General features: G+C 37.8%; 1 protein-coding gene across 1 annotated transcript in view; it reads left to right on the top strand.

Moving 5' to 3' along the window:
* The window catches only part of NPAS3 (neuronal PAS domain protein 3), a gene marked incomplete at its 5' end in the record, with an annotated part of 876,143 nt that overhangs the window by 426,066 nt on the left and 423,839 nt on the right, over nt 1–26,238 (top strand). Inside the window, one exon of the mRNA XM_011999525.1 lies at nt 11,696–11,778. Coding sequence (XP_011854915.1) covers nt 11,696–11,778 — 83 coding nt within the window. The remainder of the gene's footprint in view (nt 1–11,695; nt 11,779–26,238) is intronic.

Here is a 26,238-nt window from a genome sequence, read left to right as displayed (position 1 = left end):
ATTTTTGTAGATGGGGTTTCACCATGTTGGCCAGGATGGTCTCGACCCCTTGACCTCATGATCTGCCTGCCTCGGCCTCTCAAAGTGCTGAGATTCCAGGCGTGAGCCACTGCACCCAGCCAACCATTACTTTTTTACAGTTTGTATTTCTCTCTCCTGAGTCTCTAAGTTCCTTGAGGGTACTGGTTCCCTGTCATTTCGTGAACCTGAGTTTTTCTCATCTCAGGGCCTTTATATTTTCTCTTCCCTTCACCTGGACATCATGTCCCTCTATTCCTATTATGTCCTTGGAGAGGCTTTCCTTGATCTTCCATGGAATACAGAAATCTCTGTCCCTTCTTTTCCCTTCCCCTTTTAAAACTGTTCCTTCATACTGCTGCTTAGATGGAGATGTGCATGTGTTGTTGCTGTTATTGTTGTCGTCTGGCTCCCCACTAGAATGCCAGGCCCATTTGTCTGTCTCCTTTGTTCACTCTTTGGTGGTCCATGGCCTAGCACTTAGTAGGCCCTCAATGGATCTTTAGATGAATGGTTGAATTATATCCTTTTCAACTAACAGTGCCTGGCACTGAGTAAGCACTCAGTAAAGTTTTATTAAAATAGGAAATACAGAGTATACATTGAACCATGGTTAAATAAGTTCCTATTGCCTGAACTTGCCACACTGAAGAGACCGTTGGCTTCCTGGAAAAGAGAAGCAAGACAGCTGGAAAACAAATAAAAATGACTGGCTAGTGGCAAAGTCCGTTCTCATCAGAATTCTAGTTCAGTTATTCAGTTCAAATTTTTGGCAAGTGATGCAGATTCTTTTTCAGAAAATGTTGATTGATTGCACAGTTGTACCCACTTCATTTGCAAACCTTCATTATCTCTTTTTCCTTTCCTCCCTCTGTCTGCATTTAGAAGGGGAGGAGCAGTATATAATTCCACAAGGCAGTTTTTGTGAATAAACCAACTAACTGGCTGCTGCTTTCAGTCCCACAGTCTCCTCACAGAATACAAGTATCTGACTTAGTTGTGCATTCTTTCTTGACTGGATCTCCTTGCATTCATTCATTTGAGTATTCATTTGATTACTTACTCATTCACTCAGTGAATCAGTTGTTCAGTCCCACTGATGACACAGGGCATCTGTGGGTGCTTAGCTCTTGTCTAAAGCAAGAGTTCTTGACTTGGGGTCTATGGCTGTGTTTCAGAAGCTCTCTGGAATTTTTGTAATTGCATATGCAAAATTTTATGTTTGAATATTATCTTATGAAGAGGGTTTGTTTAAACAGCCCTGTTATTCAAAGAAGGAAACATATTAAGAACCTCTAATAGAGAAAAGCTTGAACTCAGCCTTGAGTCTAAATAACAGGTCTTCAAGTTAAGTGTTTTTTTCTTAATTCATTGTATGGTAGTGATAAGTATGAGAATACTGCTTAGATATGTTCTTGGTTCTAGGTCTGACAGTCTTATAAGCCTGTTTACTAATCTGCACCCTCCAAATTGTGCTCATCTTTCTTACTTATTTTCTAACTTTCCCTGAAGCATAGCCTCTGTAGGTATCCAACAGTCAGGCAGCAAGGGTGATGCAGACCTTGATCAGCTAACATAAGTAAGACCTAGCTCCTGCGTAGTTACCATTGAAAATTGTGTGGGCTTTTGTTTATGTGAAATTAGAGGGAAGATGGCGGGGTTGTAAGAGCTGATTTCAGTTTGCAGTGGTGGTGGCTATGTACATTTATCTCATCAAGTTATGTCTGAGGCATTCAGCATCTTAAAACGAATGCCAATTACTGCTGGAATAGGGCATGAGTGAATCCTTCAACAGAAAATTCAGTGGGCAGTTGCTGACACTCAGTGAATTGCTGGCTCTTTGCCCAAGTGTGTGTGAAATGTTTGCACTGGTTTGAGGCCCTGATTGCAGTTGGCTCGCAGGGTTTGTGGTGACACTATAGATTTGATAGCGCACTGTAGGAAAGGCAGGAGCTAGTGACAACATACAGGGGAAAAAATTTCTAATATTCCTGTTAAAATTGGGATAAAGATAGTTGTTGAGAAAAGTCATCTTTGACCCAGCCTCTGCTTTTCACAACAAAGAGGAGAGAGCTGACATGTGCCGAGCGCCCCTGTGGGCTGGGTACTGTGCTCTAGAGTGTTCGCTCATTCACAAGTATTTATTGTGTGCCTTCTGCGTTCTGGGCCCAATTCTAAATGCTGGGTTTCGGCAAAGCACAAAATGAGTCCTCTGGCTTGGAAAGGTAACATGCTAGTGGGAGAGACAACACTATGCAAATAAGCTGCAGGAGAGCAAATTAAATCAGGGTGGAGCATGTCACATGTTCTCACAACTGCTGTAAGAGGCATTAACCCTTTTGACAGAATGAGAAATTGAGGTCTGTGGAACCTAATTTGTCTAAGACCACCCAGCTAATTAGAGAAAAATGGAGGATTTAAAAATTGGTCTGCCTGACTCCAGAACCCCAATCCTTTCCTGTGTGCACAGTTGTCTCCCCATCATGTGACCCCTCCCATTGAGGTCCTTCTCCCAGCAGAGAGAACAAGCACGTCCTGGAAATGTATCAGATATTCTACAGTAAGTGACTTGAATCACAGAAGTGCCCTTCAGAACACGCTGGCTGGTGACTCGGTTGCCCAGCACGGTGCCAAGCCAGATGCTGTGATACAGGTGTACATGTCAGGGTTTTCATCTAAGCAGTGGTGTTCAGGTGGAGGGGGAGAGAGAATTGTAAAGTTGAGGTTTTTGGACAGTGCCGAATGAACATTGGTTTACCAGTTGTAATTATGCGACTGTTACGCAGTATTGAGCCCCAAGAAGGCACTGTGGAGTGGGGTCCCAGTCCCTCAAGTTTCTAAGAATATGACAGTCCATCATTGTTGCAGCTTAAGAGAAAGCAAGTTGGCGTGGGCAGGATGATGCACCTGTAACATGCATGTGTAGCTATGTTAACATGCTTTTGCCCTTGCCTTCGTGTCTCATCAGTAGATCCCAGGGTCCTGGCCATGATAGTGCACTGTTCATGTAATTTCACTCCATACTTCTGTTCTGGCAGTACCTTACTCTGAGGCCTTCCCTGACTCCACCTTTCCCTACCTCCATCCTGAGTTGAGAGTTGTACTTTTATTGAATATTGTTCATTTGCTTATATGTCAGTGTCCCACTAGACTCTGATCATCTAGAGGGTTAGGAGGTGCCTTTTCATTTTTATATTCCCTGACACAGTGTCCAGCACAGATAGAGGCTCAACAAATAGTTCCCATGGATACTTTTAGCTTTCTTCTGCCAATGTATCTAGAAGTGGAAATAGGAGCCTGGCTTATATCCCTAGCACTTTGATCAATGGGGTTAATACCTTCCGTATTATAAGGCCTCACTACATTTTGGATGAATAAATGTAATTCCATAGCTTGAGACTGTTGAGCTTTGGAAATTGATCGGAGTGACTTTTCAATAGCAGGTGCTGTTATAAGCAGAGTCTTGTGTCCCTTGGGCCAATACCCCACTGCTTCACAGAACTCTTTATGTTGACTCTTCTTTTGGCAGGAAACAAGTTACTGAGCATGATGCCAAGCATTGATGCGGCCCAAAAGCTAAAGAGAGACAGTGAGAGAGAGAGAAAGAGAGAGAGAGAGGATGACTGAATATATGAATGGAGGAACAGGAGAGAGAAGAGGGAGAAGGCAAGAGACCTTGTGTTCTTTCTCCCACAGAAACACAAACTGTTTCCTGCAGAATCAACGTTAGCTCCCTGTTGTATCAGTGGCCTACGAAGGAGTAGAGGGTGAATGGAGCATTAGACTGGAAGTAATAAGGTTGTGCCTGACTTACCTCAGTATTTGTAGCAGATGTTACAAATGTCATAACACGAAGCTTTGGGATCTGACTGAAAACTAAAAAATCGAGATACCAGATGTGGACGTCTTCCTTTTACCAGCAAGTGCAACTGACACTGCACAATTTCAGTGGTAATCTCCACCCCCTTCCTACTGGGTGGAATCATGCCATAACTGTTTGCTTGCTGCTGAGGTCAGAGGAGGTAACAGCAGTAAAGCGGCACTCATTGGAAAGGCTTTTAAGACAGTTTGCAAAATGAAAGTGTAATCATCCTTTCCTCCCTCGAGGGAGTGTACCAAATGTAACCCTCATTAAAAATTTAACTGCTCAAAAAAAAAAAATTAAGTGTATTTGTAGGGAAGATAATTTCTACCAATGAAAAGTCAAGTATTAAACTTTGCGAAGTTAGTGCTGTATTCACATCCCAAATTTGATATGTTCTCTTTGTCCCTCCCTTTGAGAGCCGTTATCACAGAGCTCACGGTGTCTTTCTGTGAACCGTGGGCTTAATTCATGAGAGACACATGGTATCTCTGCCTGACATATGTACAGTAGGTGTTTTGTAGAGGAAAGTGTTCACTGGAAGAAGAAGAATTTAAACAACAACAGAAGCAGTTCAAAGCTAGAACCTGCAGATTGTACTCAGAAAGCAGGGCACCTTCTTACATCAGGAATGTGTTCGGACTTGGAGCCTGGACAGGGATCTGTGCTGCCCTCTCTGCGTGGCCCACTGGCCTCCTCTCACACACAGGTCTGCCTCACCCAGTGGACTGGATCTTTGTCAGCTTCACATCCGGAGTCCCCACAAAGTGCCTGCCTCAGCCTGAGGCTCAGTACCTATTTGCCACCATAGCCTTGACACCAGAAGAAATTAGTTTCTGTCTTCTTGGTCTGTTCATGTTAGATTAAAAATCAAGACTCGCTAGCCCTCAAAGGTCCTCCTATTCTATATTCTTTATTCTGAAGTCACGTTATAACTGTCTCACTCCCCAAACTTCCCCAAATTGGGTGGTGGGAGCAGGAGGGAGGTGGTGGATACACCCCAGCATACTCCATATCTCTGCTGGGAATCTAAAGATAGGAATTACTTTTGGGGATGATCTAATTTTTTACCTTTTATTTATTTTGTACAGAAAAAGAGGAAATTCTCATTTCTTTCACTGTGTAAAGGGAATTAAATAGTTAACTTTAAGCTTTACATCCAAAATCAATCCCTGTGACATCAAGTGGTTGAACCCAATAAATACTTAGGAAAGCCTTGGATGTTTTTTAAGTTGTTAAGGACTAAAGTCCAAAAAAACAAAAAAAAGTACTCTCTCTTTTATAGTCATTGTTCTTCTGGAATAATTAAGCAAGTAAAATTGGAATGGTTGTGTAATAACTACCATTTTTTTTAAATTAGAAAGAGCACGTTTGGAGTCTCAGGTACATCAGGGATGTCCTCTTCTTTTAGGCCAGTCCACTCCTCAGGACCCCTTGCATCTCTTGAAGATTTCCCTCATGTACCCCACTCCCCACGCTTCAGCCCAGGCTGTGGATCATGCCTGCATTTTCCTGAGGTTCTGTCCTCCGAGACGTTGACTGTCAGATGTTGACCTCATTCCCTCAAGTGCTGTCACTCCAAACAGCAGCTTAACCCACTGCCTTAAGGATCTCATTGTCAAGGGGAAGTGGGGTTCTCTCTTGAAGAATGTTAATCACCCCATATGTAGACCATGTGAGGGACATACAGTAGTTCCTATAGTAACTACCAGATTGTTGGAGAAAGGCCGTTTACCCCTTTTCTAGCTACAGAAGGAGAAATATCTGCCTAGGAATTCTCATTTCCCTCAATGGAAAAGAAAGGTGGGTGGGCAAAGTGAACCTTTAAAATGGAAACTTTGTACTAAGAGGTCCCTGTAATTTTTGCTGACCAAATATACAAAAACATTTTCAAGACTTACTACAGTGATATTTAGTTGCTATTTCATATTTAGAGGACTATGCCATTTTAGTGTAGAAAATGATAAACATATTCAAAAATCATATGAATACTATTTAATTCTCAAGAAGATGAGAAGTGCATAGTAAACACTCCCTTGACTAAACAGATCAATTAGACATTGTATGTTTTCCCCTTAGTTCTTTAATAGTTGAAGCAATATAAATATACTTCTTTAAGAAAAGCAGACATGGTTTTTTTTTCCCAAAAGCAGTTCATTTATAAGTATTAAAACTTACACAGTCACGTGGTCCCTAATTATTTTACCTAATGCAGTCAACCCATACTTAAATGGTGGAAGATATTTAAATATGTATTACATCAAAAAATTTTGGATCATCATAAGACTTCTTAAAGTTTCAATTGCATTGGATTAAGTATTCTTTTTTGTCTAAATTGGTGGTCTAACATGTTAGTAGGTCTAAGGAATTATGCAGAATAGATTTTTTGTTTTTAAAAATCCCCTAAATAGGAATTTAAAAATAAACCCAAAGTGTACTACTCCTGAATACATGAGGTTTTTTTTCTAGTATTTATTTATCAAATATGTGATTAATCATGTGCCCAATTAACAATGCGTGTCCCTATTTCTCTTCTACAGTCATCATTTATCCTATATTTTAATAGTAGACACTAATCTTGATGAAAGTACACTGAAAAAGCACTGTTATTCTTTGTTTTCATATATATATTTCATATATATGTTTTCATATATATGAAAACAAATAACAGAGCATCATATATGTATAGATAGATATTGCATGAAATGATATTGCATGAAAACTTCATATACAATGCTTTCAACAACAGAATTTCAGTTGTCATATTGCTATATGAGTTTAGCTGGTACCCAGTGTTATTTCAGTTTCTTCTCCAAACCTGAGAATCTACCCGTGTCTAAGGCATGCACAAACACTGAGGAGTTTTGTATTGAAAGAATACAATTTGTGAACATGGACCTCACAGAAGGCAGAGTGGTGAGAGCCAGTTTCAGAATAAAGACTTAGCTTATATTACATGCAAACTGAGAAATTTTAATTTTGATAGGGAAACAGATACACACATTCATACATACCTCCTGAACTTCTGGGGCTCCTGGGAAAACCCTCCCTGGCTTCTCTGGCCCTACAGTGAGGAAGGCTAATTGAGATTCTTCAAGGGAAATCCCTTTCCTTTTCTTTATAGCCATGGAAAGACTTATTAAGCATTCTATATTCCATTCTTTCTTAGCTCCTGACTTTGCTCAGCCAAAGCCCAGGGAGTCAATGTCCAGGGATTCCATTAAGCATGCCCTTTAGTGCTCCCTTCCCCCAGGCTCAGTGTGGGAACAGATCCTTGCCCCTTAGATGAAGGATTCAGAGGGTAGCTCTCAGGAGTAACTGGGCATGAAGCCTGCCTTTTTGCCAGGCGTTCCTGAGATACTACCTGCCGAACTTTAAGACTAACGCAGTAAGGTGGATGCCTTACTGCCCTCCACCTTATGGGGGAGGATAAGAAACATTATCTTGTTCTCCAAACAAGATACCTCTGAAACGATCTTTCCTATCCACCAGTGGCTGCCTTGGCCTAATAAAACAATCCATTGGAAACTCTGCCTCGCAGTGTCACACTGCTCTTCACTTCAGAATACCTTCGTCAAGGGATCCCTCCAATAGCAAGCCCCTCTGTGGCTCTCTGCCTGTGGTCCACCTTCCCATTGTGAACCCTGCTGGCGAGGAGCTGGGGTTATGAAGGGAAAGGGCAGGGCACAAGGCAAGTCGGGCTCGTGACTTTTCCCCTTTCATTATGTGTGTCCACCGAGCTGTCCTGCTTCTGTTTTGTAATGGGTTCTTCCATGGCAAGCTGACCTTTCGGCTGAATAGGTCAAACTCCCACTGAGCGCTAATCCTCAGCCCTCCTCACGTGAGTACCTCCCCTGAGGTGAGGAGCACCAGTTAGGAATATGACTAGGGGGGCCTGGTGTATTCCCCAAAGAAGGGTTGCCTTTTACTGCACTGAATTAATTCTCAAAGACCACCGTGTGAGGTTATGCTGAAGGATCCAGATTAGAACTCTTCTGCTGACATTGTGGAGGGGCAAAACTAATTTTTCAGATACGTGTTTTAGACTGTGGTTCCCCTGTGTATCTTCTCCTTTTTAATGAGAGAAAGGCCAAATGCACAGTCTTAGTGATTCATCAGATCATTTTGGATTTCTGAGACAATCAGAATTTTCCTAGTTGATTTTTTGAAAAATGAATAAACCCTTCTCCATATATTTCTCTTCCATTTAAAGTCTCTTAAAACTCTAGGTGTTTTATTTTTAACCCTTGTAAAACATGAAATAGTAGAGTTGTGGTGTGTGTTGATAATTATATACCAGACCTAGTTTTGTTTTAAATGTCATTAAAAATGTTTTGGACTATTTATTAGGTTTTGTAACACTAGTTACCTTATACTAGCTAGAAATTTTCAACATCAAGTAGGCATTTAGCCCATGTTGAATTGAATTTTAAGTTGAATTCCTATGGCTTGGGCTTTCTGTTTTATACTAGTTTGTATACGCTGTTCAACTCCTGTAGCTCCTCTGTCTCACTCTCAGTGAGCTGGTAACATAATCTTCACAGACAAGTGGTTGCACATTCCATTTATTTAGCCCGTGTGTGTGTGTGTGTGTGTGTGTGGTGTGTGTGTGTGTGTATAGGTTAATTTTTTTAGTGTTCTTTAAATTTCAGAAAATAGTCTTTTAGTTGAACAAACACATAAATGAAATATGTCAGTAGATCAGTTGAAACAGTGATCCATTCCGCAATAATAAGTGTACAGTATGTCTGGGCTACCAGATGGTTTTAGTCACTGTCAATTTCCAAAATACAGAAGTCTGAGAGAGCTTCATAAACAATGTATTACTGTTTTGAGGATGACAGATCCCATTGAGGAAATGCTCCTTTAGTTTTTTTTAGATCATTAGTGATACTCTATAAACATAATGAGATTAACACGGAGAAACAAAGTACCTGTGTTTGCAGTATTCTTGAGTTATCAGATTATTGTCTCAGTTCTCAAAATGCCAAATGTGATAGGATAAGTGCAAGATAAAAAGTACATATTTAACATCTATTCAGTTAGCATTAATGCTCAAGTTAAAGCTGGGCTCCTACCAGGGGCATAATGGGCTCCTGTTTAACATATTTATGTTGGTTGTAAAATTAGGAACTGTCATTACAGCCCACATCACCTGCGTAAGTGCAAAACATATAAATCAAGAGAAGTTCCAGTGACATAAAAATGCCATTGAATAGAATAGCATGAAACTACTTGCAAGATACTTGTATATTATGCTAGCGTGTATGGGGGTGCACACTCAGATTTCTAGGGGGTTTGGAGAACAAAGAATAACTATACAGATAGAACTCATGGATGAAGACATTTCCTCAGAGCACAGCCTGAACCCTAGTGGAGAAACGGCAGGAAAAGAAAGGCCATCAATAGCCAGACTTGAATAAACCCCCACACAGCCCCACAGAAGACAACAGCCTCTATGCTTTCAGAAGGCATTTGAGCAGCTTTATGTTGTTACTGGAGCTTTCATCTTGGGCCTCCTAAGTAAGTGAACTTTTCTGTGATGTTTTAGGGTTCCTATAATCTGGTGGCTGTTATTCCCTTGGCCCCCTCGTAATCCAGTTCTTTGTAGAATGATTTCTGCTATCTAAAATTAGGCCTTTTTTTTTTTTTTGGTAAGGTGCAGTGATTTATTTTGAACTTTGTAATTGGAGGCCCTGAAGTGCCCCCCCGCAATTATGAGCTATTAATAAGGAGCTTTCTGAATCCTAATTACTGCCTCAAAAACAGAGTGGACACTTGAGAAGTTTTTCAACTCCCCCGCTTCTCCCTCCCAAAAGCCACCCACCCCCATAATCTAAAAAAAAAAAAAAGGCTGCAGATTTTATTCATGTGGGATCATTCACACCAAGCTACCATAATGTGCAATTAACACTCTAGAAACTGAAAACAGTATTCAGCAAGACAGCTGCATTATCAAAAATGCCAAAGGAGTTTTGAAGGGAGTAATGTGCATGTTAGAATAGGAAATTAATCAGAAATGTGCACACCCACATACACACAGTAGTACTGTCTTAAGTATATCTGAATATTAAAATTGTAAAAACCCTATGTCTATATTTATAATAAAGATTAATCTCAGCATAGTAAACTGATTTTTCTGTTTTAAGATTTTTAGTTGTGTGTTTTGCTTCTGAAGCAAATGAGGAGGCTGGAGTAGAGATCTCTAAGATCCCTTCCAGCTGGAATATTCTTTTGATAATAATCACTCTTCAATTATATTTTATAAATTTTCCCATTGAAAAAAATGCGTCTGTTATTTTTCTCTTGTCAGTAATAATGATACTTAACACACACGCATTTTCACAGTGCCTTGCAGACATTGCAGACACAAACTCACATTTGCAGGGGTGAACTCCCTACTTTGCATAGCACAATAATCACAAGTGCATTTATATTATAATCCCTACTAAGCTATGGAGCCAACTGACCAACTTAGTAACTGAAATGCAACAGAATTATCCCAGCAGTATTTCACTGGAATTTTCTTGTCAACTAGCTGAAAGTGTTTCTGGAAGTAAGAAAGCAGGGATTTTGATTTTATTTTCAATTAGTAGTATCTGGGCTTGAGAGAGCAGAGGTTTGTAATAAAATTTTCAAGAAAAGCAGGAAGATATGGGGAATTTACTTGTTAGAAATATAGAAAGCATCTGAATCTTTTCTTTCATAAATCAGTGTAAAGAGAATGGATTTTTTATGATGTCCTCACTTCTGATTTCTGTATGTTACTTCCCCTTTTGTCTATAAATTTGTTCTGACCACAACGCATCCCTGGAGTCTCCCTGAATCTGCTGTGATTCTGGGGGCTGCTTGATCTGTGAATAGTTCATTGCTCAATTATACTCCATTAAATTAAAAAGAAAGAAAGAAAGAAAGAATAGGCAGAAGAACAGGTTTAAAACAAATTGGCACCCCACGTTAAAAAAAAAAAAAAAACATAAACAGATGACACTCAATTCTGAATCCCGCAGTTATTATGCATTAAACCCCCTTTTGTTAAGGATTATGAGGACTCCTTGTGTGGTAGGCATCTGCAGGCAAAGCGTGTGAAGCTTGCCTGGAAGAGGATTGAGTCTTAGTGAGAAAACAGGAGTGTTCGGGAACTCCAGATAAGAAACTGTCACTGTCCTGGTGAGGCACATGCTGGCCAAGGATCTACCTGGGCTTCTTGTCAGTCCTATAGGAATAGTTACACATGAATATGCAGTGAATGTGAAATCCAGCCATCTCAGGATGCTTAACACTACTGCAAATGATCATGAATGAGAATGTCTTATCCAATATGTTGTGCTGATTAAATTGTGATGAAGTTTTTGCATTAGAAAATATAAAAAGTTTCCTGTTTGTTTTTTTCTAGCCTAGAAGATGTAAGCAGTTTAGTTTTCTCTGGGGTGGGGTTGGAGGGGAGATAAGGCAGTATGCAGATGCTTAAAAAAAAATCAATACCTTAATTTTAAGAAAAACAGTATACTAATTTATTTTAAAGGAACCTGAACATTGACATGTTTTTATTCCGGTATAGGGAAAACCATCCAAAAGGAAAATGTTTAAAGTCTGAATGTATTTTTTTTGATGTTTCTAAAAGTCAATATTCTAGGTTGAAAATTCAACCTAGGCTATTTTATGCTTAGACAAGTCAGAACTAAAATTAATACTGGGTGGTGGTTCAGATCTCATTGTTATACTAGTCAATGATGCCATTCAAGAGAAACTAAGCTGAAGGTAGGAATCAGAGCTCCAACTTAATTGTTCTGTTTTCTTTCTTTTTCTTTTAAGTTATAGGTGCACAGCGAAGGAGAAGCCCCAGTGCACTAGCCATTGAAGTATTTGAAGCACATTTGGGAAGTCACATTTTGCAGGTACTTTTAAAACAAAAAGAAACTTGCTTATATTTTACTAAGAAAAAAACCATATGTTTAGTCTTTTTTTTAAAAAGAAAATTTTTTTAAATGTCAGCTGTATATTTGACTGTTGTGATTTTATCTTGGAATTCCGAAATTCTTATGAGTTTATTTTTTTCTTTTTAGAAAGCCATCCTTTGAGAGAATGTTAATGAGAAAGGGAGGGCAAGTATTATTTGTGCTGAAATAATTTAGATGAATTGCACTATTTAGTTGATGCGCAATGTGTAGTAACTGGCTGTTCCCAGAATGGTTGTGTGCGTGCCGTATTTGTAAGTGGATCTATGTGTGCGTCTTTGGAGCTATATATCGTTTTTGGGAGAGCAAAGTTTCGTTGTGAAAGTACCGTGATTTTTTTTTTGTGTCGCCAAATTTCAGTTCTTTGCTTGAGTTCGTATTTGTGAGTGCTTCCAATCTTAATGTTTGCCTCCCCAAATTAGAAATTTTCTCAGGGTAAAATATAGTATATTTAAAAATACTAGTAAAAGGAGACAAATAATAATTGATTTTGCCAATGAACTTCATGATAAATAATTGTTAAAGGTCGCTAATATGAAACTGTAGTTACTTAGCCCTAGAGAAAATTCATTGCAAACTCATCATCTCACTTACTCAAAACTTTTTTTTTCACTAAGACTTTGCCATCGATTCAACACTTCTGCCTTCAACCATAGAAAATTGTGCCACATTTGTACTGCTCCCAGGATAAATGTTGCCATGGCCACTTTTTTTAATCTGTGAAAGATACGCCTTTTGACATAGAATTGGAGAAGCAGACAAGTTTGGGATATGTAGGCCGCTTACTGTATTTGGAAAAGGTAGCTATGTTTTTCTGAGATAAACTTTGGAGTAAAATAAAAATATACTCCAGATCGCTGTTCATTCAGAGTTTATAAATAGGGCCTTTATGGTGCTTTCATTTTCTAGGTTGTCAAAAGTAATATTAAATTTAGCATATTATCTTTCAAGTATGTGCATTAGGAAACTTATGTGATTCTGTGTTTAAAAAAAAAAAAAAAAGCTCATAGTCAATCCTGGTGGTTCTCCAAAGCAGTGCCTTTACTGGCAGTTTCAGAATCACCCAACACTTGTTTATAGGATGCATTCTTGGGCCTCGATCTACACCTACTAAATCAGAGTTTATAGGGTAAAGTCCAGGAATTGGTGGTTTTTAACAGTCTTCTGAGATAATTTTGATGTTCCATCAGGTCTGAGATAGCACCTTGAGCATTTGCAAGTTTAAAGCCCTAAGAAGTCTTACTTGATATTTTTGTTTACTCTTATTTCTCATTTATCCATTAATATCTGTTAATATCTCATAGAACTGATGTTTCTTGAAATACACCTTGGGAGTTGCTATTCTATTGTGTACTCAAAATTTTGAATTACCTTTGTTGCAACCTAGGATTAGTTTCAAGGATACAGAAAGGATCATATTTCTTTCTAGGTCTTCAAATTTTTATTTCCTTTTTTCTTACACATACTTTGTTCAGAATCTCTATTATAGGTTTTGTGTGGGCCATGACATATAAATTAGTAGACTCTGATGTGATTCAGGACTATTCCTGTTTCTATTCTGAAGCAGTCAGAAATTGTTACCTAAGACTTAGTCAATGAAAAATTATTCAGAGACTAGTCCTAGATTATTATCTTCTAAATTCTTTCTGGAAATCATGACTCCACAGGACTATGAGTAAGGTGTCTCAGTAACTGCAAGAATTGAAGACTAACACAAACTTAGGAGTTTGAATCAAATGTAAACTCAGTATAAATACATAATGTAAAATGGCTCTCCCAAACACTAAATCAACATTATTCTTCATTGAGAGGATATAGGATCTAGAATGGGGCTGCAAGCTCGTTCCCATTTTGGGTGGGCCACATTCAGACACCACACTATGGTTGCATCAGTCATCGCACCAACCTAGACAGCTGGATGCCATTTGGAGTAGAATAACCAGACTGGTGAGTAAACTAGAAATCATATTACGTGAAGCATGGCAAAAGGCCTAAGAAAGTTTAATTTGGAAAACATGACTTAAAAGGGGCATCAATGCCCTCTCTATTTGAAGACTCATTTCCAAAAAAAAAAAGGGGGGGGGTTAGATATTTTCTGTGTGGCTTCAGAGTATGAGAAAAAAGATAAATGGATGAAAATTTAGAATGTTTAAATTATATCTGTACAAGAAAACTCCTAAATAGGGCTGGTCACACTTGGAATATGTTTGAAGCTGTAGACTTTAAGTAGGAATATAGATGACTTGGTAAAGATGCTTTCAAGAAAAGCATCTAAGCATGATTGCACTATGTCATCTTACAATTGCCATAGGAACTAGAACTTTTGGTATAATTTGATTTTAGTACTAATGGTTATGGAGTGGAAGAACTACTACATAGTATTCTAAATTAACTGCTAGAATTATAGGCAAGAAGGGATTGGGAACTAGAGTAACAAGAAGAGCCTCCCCTAAGCTATCATATTAGTTGTTTTGCCTAACTAGCAGGGAAACTTTTGAGCCTATAAGCCCATGTCTGCACCATGTTCAACAATATCGTAATGTTCAGTAAGGATGAGATGGCTTCTACATTTTGTTTCAGAAGGGTCCATGGTAGAATCTGGCTGATCCATAAAGACTGGAATGAATTCTCTCTTCCCTTTCCTCCTTCTTACTCTTCCTTCACTTGCAAATAGTTGATAAAAACCTGTGGTCAACAAAGTATAGGCATGATCTCCAACCTGACAGTTTATAGTCATTTAACACTCCCCTTCATCCCCCACAAGTTTCAAATACTTTGTAAGAATACAGAAGTCACTGTATATGGCTGCTGTCTTTAAATAGCTTATAGCCATTCAGGGAAAGAGGAGCCAGGAGGTTGCATAAAGTGAGAAACATCATACAGGTCAAGTACTTTGGGGCCACAAAAGAACAAGGCTCTGAACAAGGCCATAAAGCACCAAAGAGGACTTTTCAAAGTTGTTGATGGACGAATAGGAGTTTATTAGGCAAAGAAAATGGAAGAATATTCTAACCAAAGGGTACATCAAACACAAAAGCATATAAACAAGTAATGATAAATCTTACTTGGGGACTGTTTAGATGTTTGATATGATGGCTGCTTCCCATATGCAGTGGGACATATAAGAGATGAAGGAAGAGAGACTATGGGAGCCATAATACCAGGAGGTGTGGACTTGATTCTCCATGAGGAGCCCATGGAGAGGGCTTTTATGCAGGAGTGACAGGAGAACAGTTTGGTTTATTTCTGGAGTTATTATCAAAATACAACGTCTAGGAAGTCTGAGTTGTAAGACACTGATATAAAGAGACCGTTTAGGAAATTGTTAGTTCAAGAAAATGAAGATCTTTTGCAAGATAGTACTGTGTGAATGAAGAGGCAGCTATGGAATTGAGATAGAATCATTAGCACATGGTCAATAATTAGAGGTGAAAGGCTAGAGAATGACAGGATTTAATTATCACCACAAGTTTTCTGGCTTGGCTACTAGCTGTCTGATTCTACTACCTGAGAGAAATCTAGAGGGATGGTCTCTTAAATAGCCAAGTTGATATGAGGTAGGCACTTGGAAACCTAGGTCCTATTTCTGCAGAGCAATTCTCAGGCTAGATCTAGAATTACTGATCACTGGTGTATGGATGAATGATAGTTCACATTAAGAATGGGTTACAGACCTATAGAAATGATGTGGAGCAAAGAGGGTTAGGAGAGCCCACCCTGGGGTATGTCATCATTTAAGAGGCCAGTAGACATGAGAAAGGAATGGACAGAAAGAAAAAGCAAGCCACAGGATTTGATTTTGTTAAAGGAAGGAATATTAATAATGTCAAGGTAGCTGAGGATAAATCCTTTAGTAGGGCAAATCCTGAAGAGATGTCATAGGTTTTGTGGATTGAAACAGTTGCCATGTGAGTAAGTGTAGAAGACAGACCTAAAGAGCGATAAGAGGTAAAGGAGAAGAATCTGAGTGTTCATGGTAAAGGAAGGGTACAAAATAAGAAGTTATCATCAAGAGAAATTTGTATTTTTCATGCAGTGAGAGTATGTTTATATGTCTGAGATTTATGGGATCAAGCATTTTGTGCATATTGGAAAAGAGGTGAAAAACTAACTCTTGGCCAATTATATGCTCTTTAGCAATCTCCTTTAAAAAATCAATATCTCGTGGTCATGGCTGTGCTGAGAAAGGGTTGGTTTTCATTATTATTAATGGCTAAATGCTATTCCATACTATGGATGTATCATAATTTATGTAACCATTTTCCTGCTATTATTTTGATTACATCTAAAAATTTTCATATCTAATGCAGATACCAATGTGTGTGTATGTGTATAAATGCAAAGAGAAGATAAAATACTGAAAAACATATTTTCTAAAAAGAAAAACCTAGTCTGGATGGATTTCAGCTTAAATATAATGAATTTTTACTGTGTACTAAGTTTCAGGTACTGTGCTAAGTACTCTTCTTATATCATCATTGAGTACTCATGATATAGACCTATGAAATAGGTGCTATGATTATGTGAATCTTGAAATTGAGTAAACTAAGATTCTAAAAACTTAAGTAACTAAAGCTCACATGTCTGTTTAGGTAACAGAGTTGAATTTGAACCCAGGATGGTAACACTAGGGTTATAACACTTTGCAAAAAATGATAAGAGCATTTTAAAAGACAATGGTAATAAGAGGAAACAATTAAGACACTTACAGTTGGAGTAAATAGGCTTCAGTAACTAATTGAATTTGGAAACTAAAGTAGATGTCAGTTCCAAATACCAGTGTGGAGTTCAGAAAATGCTTGTGACTTCACTACCAAAGCTTTCAGGTACCAAAGCTTTCCTGCTGCCTGTGCCCTAGTGATGTTTCATTGAAGTGCATACTACGTGCCTCTTGTTGTGGAGGATTTGAGAGTAAGGGGTAAGATAGATGCCTTAATTTTTGGTGTGCCCATTATCTGAATGTATATGAAATGTGTGTCTACTGTGCATATCTAATTAGCCATATATTCTTGTAGGGAAAAGAAAGTTTGGTGGGATCCCTTAAAATTTGACTACTTTTCCACTGACAGGGAGAAAAAAATAAACGTAATGGTGATTTTATCAATGTAAAATCATGTATTACAAAGCCAATTTTCAATACCAGTGTATGTAGGTAGGGCCAAGGCCCCAGATGTGTATTGTGAAACTCTGGGGCCTCCATTCACAAAGCAGTCTCACCGCTGACTGTGACCAATATTATAGTCTCAGTAAACCTATGGCTATTTCAGGCATGAATCGTAGGACAGCAGCATCTTCTCCAGGAGGGCTGAGGGTTCAAGGGATGTCAGCCTTGCAGTGGCAGGGCTGTGAATCCCAACCCTAGTGGGCCCGAATCAACGCATTCTAGTTCACTAAATTCTCCGATTTTTATAAATTAGATAAAGAATGGGAAGTCAAGGGGTAAAGGTTGGGATTTGTGCATTTCGTGGCAGGCTCAGTAAAAATCCAAGAAACTTGAGGAGATCATTATGTGGGATCTTTCCTGGAAAGTATTCGTGATTAAGTACAAATATGGTTCCTGCTTTCAGCGTTCTCTTAGGGCATTATATTGTTCCCGCTTCACGACTTCTTTAATATGAAAAAATATGCATGGTATTTATTACTTTTCCAATATAAGGACCAGATAGGATATTTGTATTTTACCTTATTGAAGTTAACAAAACACAAAATGGTAGCAAATACTATCTTCATAAGTCATAAAATTAACTACTGGAATGACTTTCCCTTAGGTGCCAGATTTATGAATGGAATGTTTTAATGCTTTAATAATTTTTTACCCTCAGCAGAAAGGTTTAAGTTTCTTTCATTTTGTAAATAATGCTTACATAATTGTTGTATAAAGTTGCAATATTGTTTTTGCAAACTCCATAATAATCTGCTTTACTCAAGGTGTTAAACAAGTTAAACCTAGTACATGGAAATTTTTAAGGTTTATGTTTGTATTCATTGTCAGCATATTATATTGAACTGTGTGTGTGTGTGTGTGTGTGTGATACTATGTAAAATACATGTCATTACTATCATGTACTAATAATTGAAAGATAGTCTTTATTCATAACTCATTTTGGATCATTAAAGTAAGTTTTGTGAGTTGGGTAAGTATAATAAGTACCAACATGTTTGTACATAACTACTAGAGAAATGTATTTATTATTTAAACTAAGTATTGAGAGAATAAAAAGAATGTTCTGTAAGAAATGCCCTAAATTAAAGTAATGGTAGAAATAGAGTATCCATGTTTCAATTTTGTGCTTGGCTATATTAGGTAAGCCCTCTTGTGTCTATGTCATTGACCCCACATTATTTCTGGCCATAAAGGAATTTTTATATTGCTTTTAGAACATTCAAACCCCAATCTGAAAGAGAATTCCATGAGCATACTCTCAGAGGGGACCGAGTAAGAGCCTCCAAGAACATTCTAAGATTATGACCCCTGAGGTTCTGTGACTGGGAGTAGATCAGAAAAGGCTGGGTAGGATGGTTGCATGATTGCCTGGTCGTCCTCAACGTAAGTGAGGGAATGATTGTTTTTGCAAGGATCATTTATAGTAAAATAACCCTTGTGTCCAGGACACAAATGTGGCCTGTGGTAATAACCTTAGCACAACAGTTTCGTTAAGGTATATATTTTCTAAAAATGATGGAGAAGAAGGGATCCCATACATAGTGATTTTCTGTTTGTTAGTCAAAGTAATCGAAGATTTGTGTGGATGAGACGGATAATGTTATCAGCCTCAGTGAGCTGCCAGATTTCGTACATGTGGTTTTTCATTTCCTCAACATCTTTAACCGTGGAATACAGGGTAGAATTATGCCTCAAATAAAAGAAGAACCTGTGTTTTACAGAGGCTGTTAGGGATCAGCTTTAGAAGAAAGTCAGGTCAAGATTTACTTTTAAATTTCTACATTTCTTCTGTTAATCACACTTTGAAGATTGGTAAAGGGCATATCCTAGAATCATGATTAGTTGGTCCATATAGTCTTTTGGTCCTGCACAGTTGTTGTTAGGCAAATGAGAACATATAGATTCTCTATCTTCCAGAAGTTTAAAAAAAAAAAATCAGGTTGATGTAGTAAAGAAAACAAAACAAATAGTATCTTGTTTATATATTTGTTACTGTTTTAGTATTTCTGGCTACAGTGTCTGTGGTCTCTGAGACCCAGCCAACTGTAGAAGACTGAGTAGAAGATTCTCCTGGGGAAAATATACTGGATTTATAGGCAAAAGGAGTTCTTTATAACAATGTTGGGGGGTGTGGGGGGTAGAGAATGCCAAATCTGCTGATAGATACCTTCTTTAATCTCATAGGCCAGAAGAAAATGAAAGATTGACTGGTACAATTCAAACATCTGGGCAAAGGAAAGTGAAAATACCTAAAACAGCTCAAAAGCTAACACAGAGATACAAATTATCATTTATTAAGATGCTGCCTAGCCAAGTCAACATGCCTTTTACATTTGATGATAGTGTTTTCAAAAGACTTCCGTGAAAGAGTGATACCTTTAAGTCTATTTTCTACTTTATTGATGAGTTAAAATTTCACCCTTATTTTATTGAAATGTGTAAATATACATAAAATGGTCATGTCTAGGAAGTTAAATCTTCTTATTCCTGATGGCTCTTTTTGCTAAAGTGGTATCCTGCTGGACATCAGTGCTAAAGTAAAATAAGATGATTTCAAATAATAGGAGCATTTTGAATTAATTCCTTTAGCTGTGATAGAGGAAGGGGAGAAAGTTGAGTGACCCTGTAGTGTCTCTATGATCCAGAATGGTAAGAAAATGTAAAACTAAATATAGAAAAAGAGAAAGTTAGTGAATATATTTGCATATGCAAATTAGCTTAATTGATACTGCTTGCCTCTACAGGGATTTTTCATTACAAACTGGAGTGCTACATTGTTCAGCTCATATTGAGTAATTTAGTAACTAATGAGACCAGTTTGCACTAATTTGCATATGATAAATGAGCTTAATTGCAGTAAATAACTTGGAGGCATAATTACTTAATTTTCCTGTGTTGCACGGCTTTTAAGTTCACGTATGAACAACTCAAGATAATTTTGCATATTTAAATTAGTTGCTTTTAAATTTTCTTGAACAAAAAAGAGGAACACACCTTATCAATTGAGCTATAAAACAATCAAAAGTAGGGATTGCAGTATTTTTATTTAAAAAGAAAGAATGAAAAAGAAAACTAGAAATTTTAAGTCTGTTGTTCACCTCTCCTATGCCCTCACCTCAAATAAGATATCAGCATTGGCATTTAAGAAAATGTTTTTAAAGTTGAACATTAATTCACCACTTCTATTTGTACATTGCCTAAGTTTAAACTAAAACATGTATATGAATGAATCATAAGTTTGGGTATAGGGTTTATAAAAGAGATGTGACATGTCCATTATCTAATTTAGCAAACTAACATCAGAGTAGTCAATTGGGTCTACTGGCAATGTGCATTTCATCTAAGTTGCTGAGCTATGATGACATAAGCATCACTCTGACCCTGACATTTATTTTCTATCTAGATTAATGTTTCATAGTTATAGAATTGGTTTCGCTGGAGAATCTTATTGTGGTTTGCCAAGGATTATCTCATTGGTCTTCAAATTATCTCAAGAATGCATGTTTTACCAAAATCTCCATTCTCAAAACAGACATACTGGATCACACAGAGGTTGACTGTCAGCCATTTTTCCCCTATATTGTACTGCCTTTGGATGTTAATCCTAAGGGGAAAAAGTATAATTTCTTGTTCAAAATTAACTTATTAGGCCATATAAAAATCATATTCATGATTTTGAGGAAATATTATATAGTTGTGAAAAAAGTTTAAAACCTGTTATTTAAACAATTATTACTGCTTTAACTCATTATATATAAACACTGATGGGCACATTAGGGCTATTTCTTTGTCACAATCTGAAAAAATAGCTCATCAAACTTTTCTCTGAAAAGCTCAAATTCTACTAAATTCAGTAGATGCTTTTTTTTCCCCAGAGGTGAGCCAGAACAAGTACTAATACCAGTATATTCAAAGTGTAGAATTTGAGTCCTTCATTTAATAGGTTGTCAGGAAATATCTGGTAAATAAAAGAATGGACAAAGAAATCCTACCTGGCAAGGTCACAGTTAACCTCAGAGCCAGGGCCTTGTCTCAGCTCTGTGTTAGCTCAGTTTGTATCCACATTTCCAGACGTGGGAGATATGACAGATTCATTACTGCATGGATTTGGGTATCCAGCCAACTCGAGTTTATATCCCCACTTGCTCATTTATTAACTATGTGCACTTACAATGGTCTCTTGGCCTCTCTAAGCCTTAGTTTTTTCATCTTTAAAATGGAGAAAATAGTAGTGAAAGTTTTCCTGGCAGGCATATTGTGAGGCTTGAACAATATAGTGTACTTGAAAGTGCTTGATACAGAACTTGACATGTAGAACACATTTGAGAAACATCTGCTAGTATTTCTGTTTGTGTGTTGGGTAGTCCAGAATAATGTGCAGGTTTTTAAGAAAAATGCTGATGCTTATCAGGAGCCCTATTACTGCAGGAATATAAGAACATTATCAATAAAATTCTCTCAGGTTCAAAACAGGATAAATATTCTTTATTGAACACGACATAAGTTGCTTACATTGATGTATCTATTTGATAGTTCGGGTTTAGTTCAGAGTAAAAAATTTAAAATTTGGTGATAACAATGTATTTTTACCTTGAGAATGAAAATCCTCTTAAAAACCAAAGAAGTTGTCATAATACTCTCATTGGCAACTCAGAAGAAACTGAAAGAGTTTATAAAGGGACTCCAGAATCAAAGTCTCCTTTGGACTAAAGTGTGACATGCCATTACTCTCCTTATCGTACTACATGACCTCCTCAACTTGCTTGGAAAAAAAAAAAAAAATGAGAATAAACACCCAATCAGAAATCCAGAAGAGCTAGAAGGTAGAACCAGCCATTGACCATTGCTCTAAATTATGCCGGTGAGATGGTTTAATGCACATATGCTTCTCCTTGTGCGTGTTGCACAAAATCCATCATCTGCCAGGCTAAAAAGTGCACCCTTCCATGTCAGGGTCAGAAGGGAGAACTTCTCAGAAGGATGTCCATAATGATGTCTCTATATGGCAGATACATATCCCTGGGGATTTTTATTTACCTTGCTAACTTTGATTTGCAGAATAAACATACGTCATCGTTCACTGAGAAAGAGTGAGAGAAGTGTGAGGGGACGGAAGCAGTTTGAGGTAACATTTTGGAGGAAAGCCATGGTATTTGGCCACTTGACTGAAACTAGAGCAATAGTAAATGGGGACTTTCTAGTTACAAAATGAATTACCTCAAGTGGCCAGGATCTAGAAAAGTAAAACAGTAATCTGAAAGTACTAAGCTTCAGTTCAGTAAATATTTACTCTGTGCCTAATTTGCATCAGGGACTGCAGAAAATACTGAGATACAGATAATGAGTCATGGTTTTGCCTCTCAGCATTCCCACTATGAGTAGAGAGGAACAATAAGAAAACAGACCGATCCGGCCACTGCACTCTAGCCTGGGCGACAGAGCGAGACTCCATCTCAAAAAAAAAAAAAAAAAAAACAAAAGAAAACAGACCAACATAGTTCAATGTAACATAGACTAGTGGCTTTTGGATCACTTATTCCTGGATTTGAATCTCTGCACTTGGTTATATGAACTTGGGCAATTTATTTGAACTATCTAAGCCTCAGTTTTCTCAACCCCAAATGGAGATGGTAGCAAGTCTTACCTCAAACAAGGTTAGATGAGATACTACGCATAGATGCCTAGTTTAGATGAGAGACTATACATAGTATTAGCTGAGATATGACACAGACAGCTCAGTGAGCACTCAAGAAAAGTTGGCTGTCACAGAGGCTGAACCCTAGAAGCAACAGGAGGGAATCAGATCACCCAGCCTGGAGCACATCACTTCCTGTGATCACACACACACAGTTCATCGCCTTCACTAATCACACCCACACACATATTCCCCTTTTAAGTTTGGTGTTCCCTGAGGTCAGGACTTCAAGACCAGCCTGACCAATGTGGCGAAACCCTATCTCTACTAAAAATACAAAAATTAGCTGGATGTGGTGACACGTGCCTGTAATCGCAGCCACTCAGGAGGCTGAGGTAGAATTGCTTGAACCTGGGAGGCAGAGACTGCAGTGAGCCGAGAGCATGCCACTGCACTCCAGTCTGGGAGACAGAGAAAGACTCCACCTCAAAAAAGTAAAATAAAATAATAAATTTTATGTTTATGTGGAAGTCCCTGTGGGAATAGTTGGAGAGTCTTCACTTCACAATGACTCAAGCATTCTCTTAGCATAGTCACAAATGGGGGAGGGACAAAACCCAACAATTTCATTATGAGCAGGCAGAATTTGTTTGGGGCAGGCTGACATAAGGATTATTTGCAAGGTATGGGAACACATCTGTAATTCTTTCTCAGGCACTAAGAATGGCCAAATTATTAGGAGATTAATGTGGAACAGAAAGACAATTATACTACGTGTTGAGCATCTCTAGTCTGAAAATTCAAAATCCGAAATGCTTCAAAGGTGAAACTTTTTGAGCGCTGACATGACCACAAGTGGAAAATTCCACACTTGACCTCATGTAATGGGACACAGTCAAAATAATGTCAAAACTTTTTGTGTACGCCAATTATTAAAAACTGTATAAAATTATCCTGAGGCTGTAAGGATAAGGTATATGTGAAACATAAATGAATTTTGTGTTTAGACTTGGGTCTCATCTCCAAAAGGTATAAGTATGTATATGCAAATACTCCTCTCACTTCTGGTCCCAAGCTTTTTTTTTTTCTTTGAGTTGCTATTTTACCAAGTTTTTTGGTAAAACTTCACAACAATTCTGGTTGCAAGTTTTTTCCTGAGTTGCGGTTTTACCAAGCTTTTAGGATAAGGGATATTCAACCTGTATCAGTTTTCAAAGTTGACAATCATAAGGTTATGTGTCAAATATGAATAGTAATAACTTTCTTATTGTGTAGGTATTTATACCTCTCTGGTAATGTGTGTAAATATCTGCAAATCTTTGCCAGATGACTGTGTTCTTTTTGGCTTTAGAGGAGCCCTTGGTGGTAGCAGACATCATATTTGTGTTACCAGCATCAGCTAGGAATGACATGGAATAGGGTGACACCAGCTGACTACCATTTATCTTGGACCCAAAACTCAGTCAGTATGGCCAGGGTTCCTTTCCCATCTCAGTTTCTAGAACTTTGCAAGCCTTCTAGACTCATTTTGGGCTTGAGGAAAGATTGTGAATGGGTGGCTGAGTGATGATATGCATTGTTTTTCAAACTAAGTTGATGCTCACCAATGAGCTGAGCATCCTGGACCAGTATTAGTCTGTGGAATATGCTTGAGGAAAGTGGCTTAGAAGAATCAAATCAAAATTATTTTAAGATATTAAGATCTCTAAATACAGTAAGAGCCAAATTGAACACATAATTCAACAATTATACTATAATGTCACATCTGTATTCTACTTCACTAGCTTTTTAAAGACAGAAAGATTATTACAGAAGAATCTTAAGTAGTTATCCCTCGTGTGTGTGTGTGTGTGTGTGTGTGTCCGGGTGTGTGTAGTCAAATACCTCTTTAAACTGCACAAAGTGGGGGAAAAAAGAAAATGCTGAAAATAAAAAAATACAGATAAGCAAAGAGAAGAAAGTGAAAATTAGGTATCTGACTTTTTGTAAATCAACCAAAATAAAATTCTGACTCTTATCTCTTGAAAACAGTTGTGGAAGGAACAGCTGATTTTAAGAGGTACCTTCCAGTGTACTTCGTGGCTGATAGTTGTTTATGAATGGTTTTCTTCTTCTGAGCCTGACCTGCGTAATACTGTACTCATTAAAGAACACAGAAAACCAAGACCTGTGGGCACCAAGCAGTAAGAAAGGCACTGTAGGGATCCTGCTTGGGGGAGGAGGGGTGCAGGGTACAGGACTCGCTACTTGGTTCCATCCTCTCTGAACTGTAGGCATGCACCTGTGGGCAGACCGAGGAGCTGGGTCAGATGCCCTGGGCACCTAGTCTCCAGCTGTTTTTTAATAGTGTTGACTAGCTCCTTGTGAATATCACTTCTCAGATATTTGCCAGTTTAGGATCTGATGATTTATGATTGCAAGGCAAGTAATCCATGGGACAGTGTTATTTTGTGACAGTGCAATAGAACCCTGTCTAAGAAAAGAAAATGTCATGCCATTTTGCTTTATGTTTATTGTGTATTTGGGAAAAATATTTGGGAGAATTAGTGAAATTATTATAAAATTTGCTGTTCTGGATAAATAAAATGTGTAACTAATGGTTGGATTGCCCTCACAGAGGAGCCTAGTTGAATTCCCATGAGGCTAGATAACTGCTGCAGGAATTGTCAGGTCGTGCAGCTCTTTCCCTCATTTCTAAAGATATAAAAAATGCAGGTGACCCTTTAGGCCACCAGAAAAATGCCCTCTGAAGTAACCCACTATTTTACTTCATTTTAGGTTGATACAATGTTTTAGTAAATTTCATCTGGTATAGAGATTAGACCAAGGGTAGAATTGACCTAAAGAAACAGAAAATTCTTTTTTTTTTTTTTTTTTTTTTGTAAGTGGGAAGTCTGCAAGTTCTACATAAATACAAAGGCAAATGATAATATCAATGACTATTTTAATTGCATCTTTAATCCATAAGGATAGTTCAATGACATTTTAAATTATACTTTTAGAATTGTAGTCACATAGGAGATAAAACTCAGTAACTATTTAATAATGCATAGTAAGATCAACTGTATCCTCTCTTGAGATCACATTTAGGTGGACTGAATGTAAAAGCCCAATCCCGAATTTAGACAGCATTTAATCTTCTGGAAGATATTGTTATGTCTTTCTAAATATAAAGTACCCAGGCCTGGTACTTTCAGTTGGTACCTATTATCTCTGCTCAATGATTAGTTTCACTGGATTCACAGCTAAGCTGTATTATTTTTTTAACTAGGAATTGGATTGCTGTAGATCAAACTATTTTCAATACTAGAAGGTTACTAATCAGTTTGGGGAATTTATATGACTGATTGGTAACTAATTGCTATCATTTAACCTGGCTTTACCTGCAGACTACGATATAGTTAGGTTGTTTTTGGTAGGGGAAAAGGGATTTGCTTAAGGTCCCACGGCTATTAGTAACTAGCTAGCACAGCTGGGATTCGAACCCTGAGGTGGAAGTGAGAGAGTGACAGAAAGAAATTATAAGGGAAATATTAGGTATTACATTATTTTACAATGGAAGTTTTTCAAGTGAAGTACTTTAAGCTGTGGTTTGAATGGA

The sequence above is a fragment of the Mandrillus leucophaeus genome, unplaced genomic scaffold, assembly GCF_000951045.1.
Source record: "Mandrillus leucophaeus isolate KB7577 unplaced genomic scaffold, Mleu.le_1.0 Scaffold596, whole genome shotgun sequence".
In the NCBI taxonomy this organism is placed as follows: domain Eukaryota; kingdom Metazoa; phylum Chordata; class Mammalia; order Primates; family Cercopithecidae; genus Mandrillus; species Mandrillus leucophaeus.
The sequence above is the reverse complement of the archived record's forward strand: the minus strand, read 5'-3'. Positions and strand labels throughout refer to the sequence as shown.